The sequence below is a fragment of the Notamacropus eugenii genome, chromosome 2 (assembly GCF_028372415.1).
Source record: "Notamacropus eugenii isolate mMacEug1 chromosome 2, mMacEug1.pri_v2, whole genome shotgun sequence".
Taxonomy (NCBI): domain Eukaryota; kingdom Metazoa; phylum Chordata; class Mammalia; order Diprotodontia; family Macropodidae; genus Notamacropus; species Notamacropus eugenii.
Genome location: NC_092873.1, coordinates 295,198,720 through 295,214,062, shown reverse-complemented (window position 1 = coordinate 295,214,062; position 15,343 = coordinate 295,198,720). Strand labels below are relative to the sequence as shown.

Below are 15,343 nucleotides of genomic sequence, written 5' to 3'. Positions count from 1 at the left end.
ATTGCCTTCCTCTGAAGTCATCTTTTCAGGTTTCCTCACCTAGACTTTCTCCACCAAACTGAGTTATCTAAACCTTCCAGAAGAACTTTAACTCCTTGATGGCAGGGACCAGCTTTTGTTTTCTCCTTGTATCCCCAGCACTTGGATGCACAGACACTAAATAAGATGTTTGTTGAATTAAATTGAATTCATTATCTCAGACCACCAGAAAGGCATGATGGTACACACCTGCAAGCCATACAAGTGGGGAGACTGAGACTGGTGGATCTCTTGAGTTCAGGAGTTCTGAACTGAAGTGAACTAAGCTGATATATCAAGTTCAGAAGAAAAAAGAAGGGGAAGGAAGGAGGGAGGAAGGAAGGAAAGAAAGAAGGAAGGGAGAAAGAAAGAACAAAGGAATTACAAAAGAAAGAAAGAAAGGAAGAAAGCGTGAAAGAAAGAAAGAAAGAAAATGAGAGAAGAAAGAAAAAGGAAGGAAGGAAGGAAGGAGGGAGGGAGGGAAGGAAGAGATTCTTAATCTTCTGCTATGAACCAGACACTATACTAGAGATAGAAATATCAAAGACAGTAACTGTCCTCCTGGAGCTTAAATCCTAATATTTTCTTTTCTTTCCTGCCCCTCCCCTTCCCATATCCATCATATTCCCATTTCCTTAAAATTCCTATTTCTGATTCTTTTCTCTATTTATTGAATATTCTTTATTTCTGTCCAGTTTGGAGCATAATCCTTGACTCTTGTTGTCTACAGGAAGATGATCTGAATGGAATCCACATCGTGGCCTTTGCAGAGAAGAGTGACCCTGGTAGGAGCCTTTCTTTCTCCCTGGGGTCTGTGTGCATCCCACCTTCCATAACAGTTGATTTGGTTTAGTCTGGGAATCCTCCCCCCAAGGGTTGCCTTCTCAACACAAAGCACGTGGGCAATGAGGAGCAGGGGTTGGGGCAGGGAAGAGGCAATCTGTCAATTCCAGGAGTCCAGATGAAGACTGCTCTTCTTATCCCTCCCTCCCTGTATCTGAAGTAAATCTAGGAGATACCAGATATCCCTAGTGATCATGCAGTTGAAATAGAGTCAGTTTTCAATGATCTGTGTCAGCAAAGGGGACATAGCCATGGCTGATCAAAATACATGACATATTCAACTACCCAAATGTATGGGGAGAGATACTGAGAATCCAGCATAGAGGATAAAATGGGTGTGTGTGGCCCCACTCATCATTTTTGTTATACTAATGTTAACATATATTACAGCTTGGGGAAGTGGAAAGGGGGCTGACCTCCAAGCCAGGAAGACCTGGGCTCAAACTCTGCTTCTGTTATTTCTTCCTGGCTGTGTGAGCCTGGGCTGGTTATTTACCTTCTCGGTGTAATAGGCTACTCTCTGAGGCTATAAATTTCAGAGAAAGTGCTCCTTCTACATTAGTAGAGGCAGTTTACTTATCCAGGTATTCCCATGAATTGACAACAAAAGTGTGGGTTCTCTGTCCCATGGAGCATTAAAGAGAGTCACTGCGCCATAGCAGATAAAAAATCAAGAAGACCTGTATTCAGATCCTGTCTGTTGCACATTCATTGTGTGACTCATCTAGCTCTGGAGTCAGGTGACCTGGGCTCTGAGCCTTACTATATTTGTGTGTGCTAGAGGGGAAGGGGAATGACAAGCGTTTGTTAAGCACCTACTATGTTCAAGACACTTTCCAAATGCTATCTCATTGGATCCTCAAGACAATCTTGTGAAGGAGATGCTGTCATTATTATTTCACAGTTGAGGGAAGTGAGGCAAAGACTTCTCCAGGGTCACATAGTTAGTAAGTGGCTGAGTCTAGATTTGAACATAGTTCTTCCTAACTCCAGGCCTAGGTCTCTATCCACTGTACCACCTAGACACTGGGCAAATCATTAAATCTCCCAGTATGTCAGTTGCCCTGCCATTATAGTGAAAAGGATAACTAGAAAGAGTTTGAGTCCTAAATCTATGATCCAAGCTCTAAATCTACAATTCAAGAATTTTAAGAAGTTACTAAGATAGTGGCTTCTGGTGCCTCTTTCAAACTAGAAGTTGAAAAGTGGGTTCTCCCCTGCACTTGTAGAGGGAGTTTTCTCTACAAATGGAATCATGGGTAAGGAAGAAAAGAAAAACATTAAACCCTCCACTAACAATCTATTCTGATGGCTCATCAGACACAAATGTCAGCCTCTCAGCAGCTCACTACCTCTGGCAGGTCCTTCCAAGCTGTCAAAGCTGTGTGTTGCTCTGACAACCTGCCTAAGTCAAAGAGGTTCTCACAAAGGTGGCTACAGGGATATGTAGTCTTTGGGGCTTTAGCAAATCACAAAGAGCATCTAATAAGTCACAGAGGGGTTGTAATCTGCACCAGTGAAAGAAACATCCACAATGACAAAATCATGGGTCTTTGACAATGACATTAAAATGGTGGTCTGATTAAATCATTTGTATGGAGTAGCTTATATTAAATGTGGCAGTTTACTGGATGGGCATATCTATTTACGACATAAAGTATTTTTTCTGCTTAGGAAGTTGACTGGGGAGAAATCTAATCTAGCCCCCAAATTGGATGGAAAATGGGCAGTACAACTTATCCCTAGGCTATCAGTTACTGTTAGATGAGTGGTATTTTCATAGCCAACCAGTGGTATGTTGATTTCACTTGTGTTTAAGTGGCATAGCAATGGAAAGGAGAGACGAGAGAGAGAGAGAGAGAGAGAGAGAGAGAGAGAGAGAGAGAGAGAGAGATTCAGAAAGAATTAATTGTAGGGCCTTCTCTTTGCCAAGACTTGTGCCAAGAGCAGCAGTATTGTGTAGTAGGAGAAAAGCCCTATATTTGAGATCAGAGGACCTGAGTTCAAATCCTGCCTCAGTTTCTTCATTTGCATAATGTGAGGACTAGACTTGATTATCTCTCAGATCCCTTCCCATTCTAAATTCCTTGACCCTATGAGATACTTGTGTGGTATCTTACGTGGGAAAATGTAAGTGAAGATGCTAGTAACATAGAACTTCACGAGGGCAGAAACTTCCTTAATCCTCTGTATTTTCCACAGTGCCAGGCACACACTGAGCTCTTTATAAATCTCGGTTGCTTTCAGTTATGAGTAAGTGTTAAAGACAGGTTCAGAGGAGAGTTGTTATAATTTAAGAAAAGAGGGAGGAAGGAACAATGTCACTTGATCTAGACAAGCTGGCAACCAAAGCTCTAAGTAAATTAACTCAGATGTTGTAATGAAATGTCAGAGAGATTCCAGTCTCTGTCCACAGGCTGTGGACCTCAGAGACTGCACAGGGTTTTAGGCTTATAGAGTTAGAAATGAAAGGAAGCCAAGACACTACCTAGTGCAAAGATGATTTTTAAAGAAGAGAAAGCTGGGGTTTATAGAGGTCAAGGATTAGTCAGTCAATGCACACTTATTTAGCACCTACTGCGTGCCAGGTACTGTAAGCACTAGGGATAGAAACATACGAAAACATCCCCTTCTCTCAAAGAGCTCAGTCTAATGAGGGAGACAATGGGTCAACACCTATGTACAAGTAAGCTATGGACAAAGTGAATTGGAGGTAAGCCTAAACTTTGGGAAGGCACACATGTCAAAAGGGACCAGGCAAGGTTTCTTACAGAAGGTGACATTTTAGCTGAGACTTGAAGGAAGTCAGAAGCCAGGAGGTAGAGATGAGGACTGGGGACAGCCAGAGAAAATGCCTGCGAATAGCAGTTAGCGTCTGGATTGCAGAGTACTTTTAAGGAAAAATGAAATGTCAGAAGCCTGGGAAGGTAGGAAGGGGTCAGGCTGTGGAAGGCTTTAAAAGCCAAACAGAATTTTGTATTTGATCCTGGAGGTAATAGGGAGCCACTGGATTTTATTGATTCTGGAAGTGACTTGGTCAGACCAGAGCTTCAGGAAAAAGTCTTTGGAAGCTGAGTTAAGGATGGACTGGGACAAATCTAATTACTCTAAAATTCCCTATTAGGTGTTCTTTGCACTGTTCTAGGCCAAGAAAGAGAAAAATAGCATAAGAAGCCAATTGCCTGAGGTTTACAAGCTATATCCAAAGAGAATGAGGCTCCTAGTGTTGTGTGAACAGGGATGAAATCATAATTCACAGCAGCCACCTGGCCAGTCTCCAGCAGGCTCCTACTTCCTCCTCTGGATGCCCTCCCCCTCCCCCTCCCCGCCCCTCACACCAGCCCCCCTCCCAGGTTTGTGACTGAGCCTGCCCTCCTCTCCTAGAACAATAGAACAGAGAGGCCTCCCAGAAAGTTGCACTAACCTGTTTGACCGAGATTGGGGCTATAATGAATCAAGCTCCTGAGAAACGCCTTTCACCTCCCTACACAAATATCCCTGGGCCCAGATTCTGCCTGCTCCCAAGAGGGCCCAGGGCAGGGCCAGGGCAGGCTAGCCTTAGAATGGGGGCAGCTGGCAAGGCGGGCTGCCCCTCCCTACATTGGAAGAAGTGATTCTGGTTTAGAAATAGAAAGGATTTTCTGGGGGAGACGCTGGCTACAAGACTGGCCAATCATTGACATCAACATTTGGTGATTTCTCTCCTTGCGAGGGAGGTGGGTGGCAGAAAGACCCCTTTCTGTCAATGCATCCTCCCCCTTCCCAGTGTGTCTTGTTGGTCTTGAAGAAATGCTAAGTACTACTGCTAGTAGGTCTGATCCCCCTCCCCCAAGCAGCCTGCTTCACACACACACACACACACACACACACACACACACACACACACACACACACACACACACACACACACACATACTCACACAAAGAGGCATGTGTAAGCTCTTCTGAAACAGAAAGACCATGGTCAGAAGTGGGGCCGAGGAGGAGCATCTGGGAAAGCAGCCTAACACAATGCCATCACAGAATTTTCAAGCTGGAGGGAATCTGGGGGGTCATTTAATCTAACCTTCTCTTTTGACAGACAAGGTTCAGAAAAGTCAAAATGCCTTAAGGTCACACATAGCTAATTAGCTGGTGGCAGAACTAGAATCCAGGACTCCCAATGCCCAATTCAGGGGTCAATTTCACAGCCTTCCCAGTGTGATTCCTTGGAAAAAACAAATACTATCTAAGTACACCCAGATGGAAGAGAGGCAATGGCCAGGGAGAAGGGAGAATGAGGTAAACAAAGATACCAAAGGAGCAAGAAGATATCTTTCCATGGAGACAGACCATGGGCGCTTCCAGTCAATCTCAGTTTGGAAAGATGATTGAACTCCCTCTCTCCTGTCTCCTCACCTCAACCCTTTTCAGGATGTGGATTCTCTGCTTAGATGAGAAGAACTTCAAGCCTTCTAGCTGGCAGTAATTTGTCTTAAAAGCCCTGAACTTTAAAGCTAAAAAGGCTTACAGAGTCCTTCATAGAGCACAATCCCTTCATTTTATAGAAGAGGACATTGAGTCCCAAAGTCACACAAGTACTAAGCAGCAGAGTTGGGATTTTCCTTGCTTCTTCCACTTCTCCCATCCTGCCTGGAAAACCCTGTAGTCGGGAAGATGGGTTCAAATCCCACCTCAGCACTAAGTAGGTGTGCAACCTCAGAGTCAGTTTCCTAACTTGTAAAATGGTGGAAATAAGAGCTAGTTCCTGTCTCATGGAATCTTCCTGAGAAAGGGATGGGATGATATATGTGAAGAATTCTGAAAACCTTCAAGTGCTATTTAAACATGGTATTTGTGCTATAAACTCCATCAGTCTGGCTCCCAACCCTCCCTAGAGAATATAGAAGAAACCACACTGGAATCAGAAACTTTGGTCCAAGTCTCAGTTATAGAATCTTAGGAGAATCATATCAACTCTCTGAGCCCCAATTTCTTCACCTGTAAAATGGGTATAATAATACTGGTTCTCCCCACCCCACAGGGTTTTGGGAGACTCAAATGAGATAACAAATATGAAATGACCTGATAAATGCAAGCTGTTACTATTCCAATCCTACCAGTGACCTCCAGTAATTCAAGAACACAGTTTACCTCAACCCTTTCCAGGCTAGAGAAATATTTTCTATTGCTCCGAGGGACCTTTGTTGTACTAAGATGGTCTAAATCTTTGGCTAATAGGATCTTCTTCTGCCAGCTCCCCAGAAGGTCTAGCCAGGAAAGGATATTTTCCCAGGTCTCTGGATACTTTTCCAGATTTCCTGGTTGAGCTGCCTTGTGTTTCTTCTCCAGTGATCTCCCCCCAGCCCTCTTCTCTGGTTTTCTGTGTGGTTGCTTAAAGAGCCAGCTTGGATAGCCGCTCATTTGACAGGTTTGAAAATGAATGCATCTCTTCTCTGCCGACCCCCAGATGTGTCTGAATAAATTTGACATCTTCTTTATAGGACTTGATGAAAGGTTTTGCAAAGTAGTGTTTCTACATGAGTGCCCCCTAGATGGATATCCTCCTTGGGAACACAGAATGTGAGTGCTAACAATCTTGAAATGGAAAGATGCACCAGTCTCTATATCTAGCATAGATTAAGTGAGGAGCCTATAAGTGGTGAATGTCTAAACCTGTACCACCAGAGCAACTGCTGCTGCTTCTGGAATTTTAATTTATTTTTGAGATAAACTGCAAAGATAAATCCAAATGCTAATGATTGTTTGGTTTCTCAGCACAAACTTAACAATGCCTTACGTTTTTACAGAACTTTCTACTTTTCAAAACACTTGCATCCATTATCTTGTTTGCATGGCATCTGTAAAAAGGTGTAGACTTCGAACCAGAAGCCTGGGGCTTGAAACATAGACCCAACATTAACTTGTGATGGGGGATGAGTCGATTCCCCAACCCAAGCCTAATTTCCTAAATGCAAAATGCTGATGACAATACTTATATCCCTTATCTGAGAAGGCTGTAAAAAAGGAGCTTTGTAAACTTGAAAGTGCTATAAACGTGTGAGAGGCAGAATAGAGATGACCTAGGTTCGGGTCCCATGGCTGATATAAACTGACTGTGTGACGCTGGGAGTATTTAATCTTCTGGTGCCCCAGGTAAATCTCTGAGACTGGAAGTTGCAGATCGGGTACAAATCTGCATCAGTAGAGTTTCCTAGCACAAATCAAGTCACATGGTCTTTTACCCACTACCCCAGCAGAGTGAGGCACCATCAATCCTCATAAGTCCTCTAAGCTAATTAATGATGATGATGATGATGACTGACATTTATATAGCTCTCTAAGGACTACTATATTAATAATTCTGAGATAAAACCTATGATGAGCAATTAAAATGATTGAAAATTTAATCATTTAAACAAATAATTAAAAGTAAAAAGTGGGAAATAGATGACAGGATTGAGTGCTGTTGTTCAGTTGTTTGAGTCGCTTCAGGCTCTTCATGACCCCATTTGGGGTTTTCTTGGCAAAGATGCTGCAGTAGTTTGCCATTTCCTTCTCCAGCTCATTTTACAGATGAGGGAAGTGGCAGGTTTAAGTGACCTATCCAGGGTCACCCAGCTGGTTAGTGTCTGAGGCTGGATTTGAAGTCAGGTCTTCCTGATTTGAGGCTCAGTGCTGATGTCAGCATCAATTATAATTATTTCATCTAGAAGTTTAGCTAGTGTATACGAATTACCAGAACAGGAAGATGAGTGAAACCCAGGAAGCATCTCAGACAGCAAACACCTCACTTCATTGCCAAATGGAGAGAAATAATTTTCAGAGGCAACCTAGGTCAAAATCTAAACATGTCTCTAAAAAGTCTTAAAAATAAGGATGATGGGTGATTGGAAGCAGGAACCATCTTTTGCCTTTCTTTGTATCTCCAGTGCCTGGAATATAGTAGGTGATTAATCAATGCTAATTAACTGACATTTACGATTAGATCACTTCATAAAGAAGAGAGAAACAATGGAGGATAAGACCAGTTTAAACAAAATGTGGAGATGGCTGGGTGGTACAGTGGAAAGAGCACTGGCCCTGGAGTCAGCAGGATTTGAGTTCAAATTCCGCCTCCCTCCCTTACTAATTGTGTGACCCTAGACAAGTTACTTAACATTGTTTGCCCCCCACCCCGAAAAAAACCCAACCAAACAAAAAAGCGTGACAAGATATCCAATTAAACAAATTCATCCCGAAAGCATCCAAGGAGGAAAATGGAAGGACTGACAAACAGAAGAGATATGAAAAAGATCTGCAGAAGTTATTATTAACAAACTACTTTTTCCATCACTAATAATAGCTAGCACTCATATAGCCCTTTAAATTTTGGAAAGTGCTTTACAAATATTATTTCATTTGGTCCTGGCAATGAGCCTAAGGTTAGGTGTTATTATCATCACCGTAGAAACTGAGGCACAGAGAGGCAAGACATATGCACAGGGTCACCCAGCTGGTAAGTGTCTGAGGCCACACTTAGACTCTAACATCATTTCCTCCAAGGAGGCTTATAGAGGAGAGAGAAATGGCTAGAAAGAGAGCAAAGATGGCTAAAGAAAGGAGAATGGATCATGTATGGATAGAGGAGGTTTCTCTTTGAAGTGATACAACTGCTAAATCATTGAAGGATCTGAAGGATGGTAAGATATTAAAGGCATGGAAAAATCTCAGACTTCTATAATGGCAAAAAAAAAGTTCCTTGAAAGAACATTAATGATTACAACTTAAATTCACCCAACTAAACACAGTGTTTATGAGAGTCATCTGCACACAAAACTATCGCATCTTTGATGGGAGTTTTAGTAAGGAATAGGCTTTCCCAAGTGATAATCAACAATAGCCCCCATCTTTATGATCTTTCAATGAATTGAAAGAATATAAAACCCCACTAACTATGACTTATTGTTGATTGATTGCCAAAAAAAACTGATTTGGTAAAGCTCTTGTAAAGCAAAATGTCCCTCATCTATGCACTAAGATCCTTCAAGGACTTCTGGTTAAGATGGAAGCATTAGAAAGGAGTCCTGTTTTGCCACATATACTGTAGCAATGATCTCAAAAAGGCATCAGACTGAGTGATGACCAAGACTGAAAAAGACACATCAGTAAACTCCTTTATTCAAATATCTGCATAAAAAGATAGTCAGAAGTTGAAAGTACTAGAAGAGGCAATATTTGCCATAAAACCAGTTCTAGCTCATGTGACTGGAAACCCAAACCAAGGGGTGAGGGTGAGGAGAGGTTGAGAGATAAGGAAATCCATGGTAGTGCTTCAGAGCTTCCCAAAAGCCAGGGTTGGCCATTGTGATCTTTGTTTTGGGAGCTGCATACCTTTGTCTGGAAAAAAAATCTAGGGGTATTAGTAGATCACAAGCTCAAAATGGGGCAACAGAGTCACATGACAGTCAAAGAGACTAATGAGATCTTGGGCTGCATCAAGGGGAAAAGCTGTATGAGTGAGGAGGTAAGGGTTTCTTTGGACTCTGCCCTGGCCAGATTACATCTGCAGGCTTCTATTCAGTTCTGAGCAACATTGATTGCAAAAGAAAGGCTGTTGACAAACTGGAGAATGTCAACCACCATGGTAGTGGAAGGCCTCAAGCTCATGTCATATGGAGGTTCTCTTTAAGGAATTGAGCATAGAAAGCCTGAAGGAGTTAAGACTTGAGGGAGGGAGACTCGAGAACTGTCTGCAAGTATTTAAACGGTTGTCATGTGGAAGATAGATTATAATTGTTCTCTCTGACCTTAGAAGACAGGACAAGGAGCAAGGAATGAATAGTGGAAAGATGCAGGTTTGGGATGGATGTTAGGAAAAAAATTGCTAACAATTGGCACTGTGCTAATAGTGAACGTGCTGCCTCAGGAGGTAGAAGGTCTCCTCCTCTTTGGATGGTTTCAAAAAAAGGCTGACAACCGCTTCTCAGACGTGTTGTACACAGGCTTCTTGTTTTGATTTTGGTTGGACTAGATGCTCCCTGAGGGCCCTTCCAACTGTGAAATTGCATGATTTTAGGAGCTGACAATTCATTTTATAGATGGGAACAGTGAAGTCTATGGCCCTACCATCAGGGCTATGTTCCAACTCTAATGAGTTGGCAAAAATTATTAAAATCTGAAAGTATTTACAGCTCAGAAATCTATGAGCCCTATAAATCAGCTTGATTTATTGCTTTGTTGATTGTTCAGTCTTAAGAAATCAATGCGGTTCAAACTTTAAAGAGTGTGTGCCTGTTTCCCTCCTTCTTCCCCCCCCTCCCCCGCCCCAGAGAGCCCAATTGTTCAACATTTATCAGCATATCCTTCTTTGCTCTCTGAACACTGTTTGGGCTCTGCAGAAATGCAGGAGAAGGCTCAGGGAACGAAGGAATCACCAGACTGGGGGACTGCTGACTGAAAGCTAGCGATAACTATAATCACATGCATTTAGACAGTGCTTTAAGGTTTACAGAGTGTTTTACACATATTATCTCATTTGAGACTCACCACATCCTTATATAGCACCCTGATCTAATCCTGGAAAATGTAGATAGGTAGGTAGATAGATGGATGGATGGATGGATGGATGGATGGATGGATGGATGGATGGACGGACAGACAGACAGACAGACAGATAGATAGATAGGTAGACAGATAGATAGATAGGGATATGTATGCATGTATACATATACACACATACACACATTTATACCCAATGCACACACATATATATACATATATTCAATGATCCATGCATACATACACACATATATACATACATATATTTATGTATATGTTCACATTTATATGTGTGTGAATGTATATGTACAATATACATGCACACATACTTATATATACACATGTGTATGTATATCCTATATAATGCACATATGCATAACTATATTGTATATGCATGTATATATGTGTTTATATACATGAATTTGTATGTGTGTATATATGTACATATATATACATATATATATATATACACATATATATGTATGCACACATTAGTTAGTTAGTTAGTTAGTCAATACTTGAAAAGGCAGTATGGTGTCCAGGGTAGGGCCCTGGACTTGGAAGCACAAAAATGTAGGACCACAGATATTTGCTTGCTGAGTGACCCTGGGCAAGCCATTCAGCCTCTGGGCTTCAGTTTACTCACCTTTTAAATTAAGGGGGTCAGACTCAAAGACCATGAACTCCCTTCTGGCTAGAAATCTATGGTCCTAAGTGCAAACTAAAAAGGGGGCAGTGTGTAAGAGGAATGGTTGGCTAGAAAGAGAGGGAGGAGAAAGAGAACAGAATTCAGTCAGTGCGTCACTCTCTCTGAGAGTTTCTGCAGTCTTCCTGGATACTCCGGCTACCGGATGATTTGCAGAACAAATCTCCAAACACAATCTCCAGTAGGTGTGATTCTTGCTTGTCTACAAACTTAACTGAGCTAAGCAGATGCAAACAAGCAGCATCAAGGTTAAACTACGGTATGACTTGGAAGAGGAGAAAAAACCCAGTCTCAGAGAAGGCAGAAGAACAAGATTAAGTCAGATTAAGTCACTTAAACCCAGCTAGGCTGTTTCTCTGGCATTTCTTATACACTAAGATAATGAGCATGCACAGTTTCCCTGGGAGATCTCACTTCGCTTTTACAGAGGGTAAAAGTGAAGCAAGAATGCAGGGGGCGGGGGGGCGGGGGGAAGACGGCTGAGGCTTTGTAGGTGTGTTTGTGCTTTCGGCTGGCTGCCAGCTTCTCAGACATTCCTTGGCCGAGTGAGGCCTCGACTTCTGCTGAAGTGAATGAGGCTGTCCCAGCACAGGTCCCCAGGAAACTGACACAGCCTCAGTCTCACCAGCTTCTGCCTTGGCACATTGTGGCCGTAATCATATGTTTACTTTTTCATGAGGAGTCCAGTTCCCAAGGAGACCTCTAACCACTTGCTTGTTCTGGAGAAGTAGTAGCCAAGTGGAATAATCACCTTGTTGGGTGCTCATCATTTAATCTTGGCTACAGAGATTCCAAGACTGAAAGTCTGGGTCCCTGCCTGAGGCCAGAAGTGCCTCAGTGTGTCATGGGAAATAAAGATCTTTTGAGATCTGTCCTTTTTCATTTTATCCCTGCTCTGTGGGACCTAATGATAAAGGGGAAAACTCTTGCCCAAGGGATGCCTGCCTGGGTATTTTTAGATGCTCTGCCTCTCTGAGATCTGAAAAATATGAAGCGAAGTGAGCAATTAGGGTGTCAGGCCTGGAGTCAGGAAGATTCATCTTCCTGAGTTCAAATCTGGTCTCAGAGACTTACTAGCAGGGTGATCCTGGGCAAGTCACTTAACCCTGCTTGCCCCAGTTTCCTCAACTGTAAAATTAATCTGAGAAGGAAATGGCAAACCACTCCAGTATCTTTGCCAAGAAAACCCAAAATGGGGTCACGAAGGGTCAGACTTGATTCAAAAACGCCTGAAAAGTGAATAAGAGATCTACATTTAGTTTCAGAGGCCCTATCTCCATCCTTTGCAAACAATTACTCAGAATTTAGAGGGATAGCTCCCTAGTTTCAAAAAGTGCCTTTGAATTTGCCCCCAATCTCACTGAGCCTGATTCCCTTTCTTCTCTTTCTATTCACGAAGCTCCTCCACTCTGTTGGTGGGATAACTGTAGTTTTGCTGTTTTTGCCAACATGTAAAAGGTGCTCTCTGTACTTCCTCATCACTCTAAAATCACCGATGAGACAAGTGGTCTTTTTAGTACCCCCTTGATTCTGGGAAAAGCAGCAAAGGAGGTTTATATTTGGGGCCTCTGGGGAAAAAATATTCCAAAAATAAAAGTCCTCTTTGTTCTGTGGATTGGAACTCAGACAGATCACTAGGAGAAAGAATAGTCCTTCCTTTACATGCCACATCCCTTCGCAGGAAATGCAGGCATCACCCAGGTGACTTTTCCATGTTTGCTTCTAAACATCGTACATGTCAGATTACATGAAAGGTGTGAGAGTCTAATAGCATGGGGTACTTTGTCATTTGTTAATTTAGCACTGCCTTTAATGGGGTGGGAGGTGAAGGGTGATCTTTGGAGCATATCTACATGTGAGTGGCAGGTCATTCCTCTAGAATTACCTGTACTGTTTCCCTTCTCATTGATGGTGGTACAGTAGCTGCTCCCTATGACTGTTTGTTACCTGTCACTCAGGTTCAGAAAACACAGCTGGAACAGGACAGCTTCCATACAGGACAGAGGACATCAGAGGGTGTTGCTGCCCTGACCTGAATAGCCCAAGGATTTAGGTAGCACAACACAAATATCACAGGAGAGGATTCCTTCACAACTCATTTGGATACTGCTTACAACCCATAAAGAAACAAGCAATGATATTTAATAATAATAGCAAACATTTTTATAGTGTCTACTATGTGCCAGGCACTGCTCTAAGTGCCTTACAGGTACCATTTCATTTGATCCTCACAACATCCCTGGGACCTCCTATTATTATCACCTTCTATTCTTATCACCATTTTTACAATTGAGGAAACTGAGACAAGTGACTTGCTCAGGGTCACACAACTAGTAAGGGTCTGAAGACAGATTTGGATTGAGGTGCTCTTGATTCCAAGTCCAGAGCTCTAGCCACTGCACACCTACATTAACTCAGACAAAGTCATTCTGTATAATAAGAGTCAAATTCAAAAATGTCTCTACCAAATTAGGAAACACCACTATTAAAAATGAATGCAAGGATCTAAGACAACTCCAAAAGACTCACGATGGAAAATGCTATCCACATTCAGAAAAAAAGATGGAGTCTGAATGCAGATCAAAGCATACTATTAGCTCTCTCTTTTTGTTTCTTTCTTCTTTCTTGTGGTTTCTCCCATTGGTTCCAATTCTTCTTTACAACATGACTAATGTGAGAATATGTTTAATATGAATGTGTATGTAGAGCCTAAAAACTGAATTTCATCCAACTTCTTACTGAGCCAGGAATCCTGCATCTCTCTAAGCTTTGTTTGTACTTTGCTTTTGATGGAATTCAATGCTGCCTTCTTAGATATGGATGAACTATCCTGTTGGTAAATCCTGTGGAGTTCTCATTTTTCATTTTAGCAGCTTCTGAATTTCCCCATCATTTTCATCAAACCAGTCTTGGTGTTTGTGAGTGTTCTGACCCAGATGAGCAAATGCAGTGCTATACATGCCCACTCCTTTTCTGCTCCACTGTTGCTAACTGTATGTTAGCTCAACTTTCCCTCCAAGTCAGCAACAAACTGTTCATGCTCAGAGAAGAGCTCAAATTTGTTGACATTAATTCTTCTGGTAGTCATTTTGCCTTGGGGGTGGTGCTTTTGATGAATGTGAATATTTAGCTTGGAAAGGATAAGTCTATGATCAGTCCAGCACTCTGCATCACACATTGCCTTTGTCACTCTCACATCTTGTCTGTGTCTTCTCCTTACAATCACATAGTCTATTAGATCCCAATGTTTGCTGGGAGGGTGCATCCATGAAATTTTATTGCATTTAAGTAAGCAGAAGACAGTGCTGGTGATGAGAAGGTCATGTGATGCACAAATCTTCAGCAGTAAATGACCATTGCTGTTGCTGTTTCCAAGTCCATTCCTCCCTAGGATTCCCTGCCAAGTCTGGTAGTCTGAGCCTACCCTAGCATTAAAATCACCCAGAATTATAAGCTTATCCTCTTTTGGCATCTTGACGATAAGGGTCTCTAGGTCTTCATAAAATTTTTCTTTGATTTCATCAGGGTTTGTCATGGTGGGAGTATAGGCACTGATGATGGTGGCATGGCATTTTCCTGTGAGTGGTAATCGCATTGTCATGAGCCTGTCATTCACTCCTTTTGGCAGGCATACCAGCTTGCTGATTAAATTAGTTTTGATTGCAAAACCCACACCAGCTTCACGGCACTCCCCTTCACTGCGCCCACTCCAGGAAAAGGTGTATCCAGCTCCAGCTTCAGTAAGCTGGCCTTAATTTGCCAGCTGATAGTAACAATCCAAAGCACTTTTATGATTCCCTGAAAGCTATTTATGGACCAAAAACCTATGGTGCATCACAACTACTTAGTGCTGATGGAGCCACATTGATTAAAGATAAGGATATGATCCTAGAGAGATAGGCTGAACACTTCCATAGTGTTCTCAACAGACCATCATCAATCAATGCTGAGGCCATTGATCATTTACCTCAGGTTGAAGTCAATCCCTCCTTAGCTGAACTTTCAACTGAGGAAGAGATTTTGAGGGCCATTAAACTCCTTTCATGTGGCAAAGTACTTGGTGCTGATTCTATTCCAGCTGAGATTTACAAGGTAGGGGGACTATTGCTCATACAAAAGCTGACTGAAATATTCCAGGTTATATGGCAAGAGGAGGTTATTTCCCAAGAGTTCAAGGATGCCTCCATTGTCCATTTCTGTAAGGGTAAAGGGAATAGATTGTCCCATGACAATCACAGGGAAATCTCTCTCTTAGTC

General features: G+C 42.2%; 1 protein-coding gene across 1 annotated transcript in view; it reads left to right on the top strand.

Moving 5' to 3' along the window:
• CASQ2 (calsequestrin 2) overlaps nt 1-15,343 on the top strand; it is a 106,393-nt gene that overhangs the window by 78,323 nt on the left and 12,727 nt on the right. Inside the window, exon 8 of the mRNA XM_072644453.1 lies at nt 749-803. Coding sequence (XP_072500554.1) covers nt 749-803 — 55 coding nt within the window. The remainder of the gene's footprint in view (nt 1-748; nt 804-15,343) is intronic.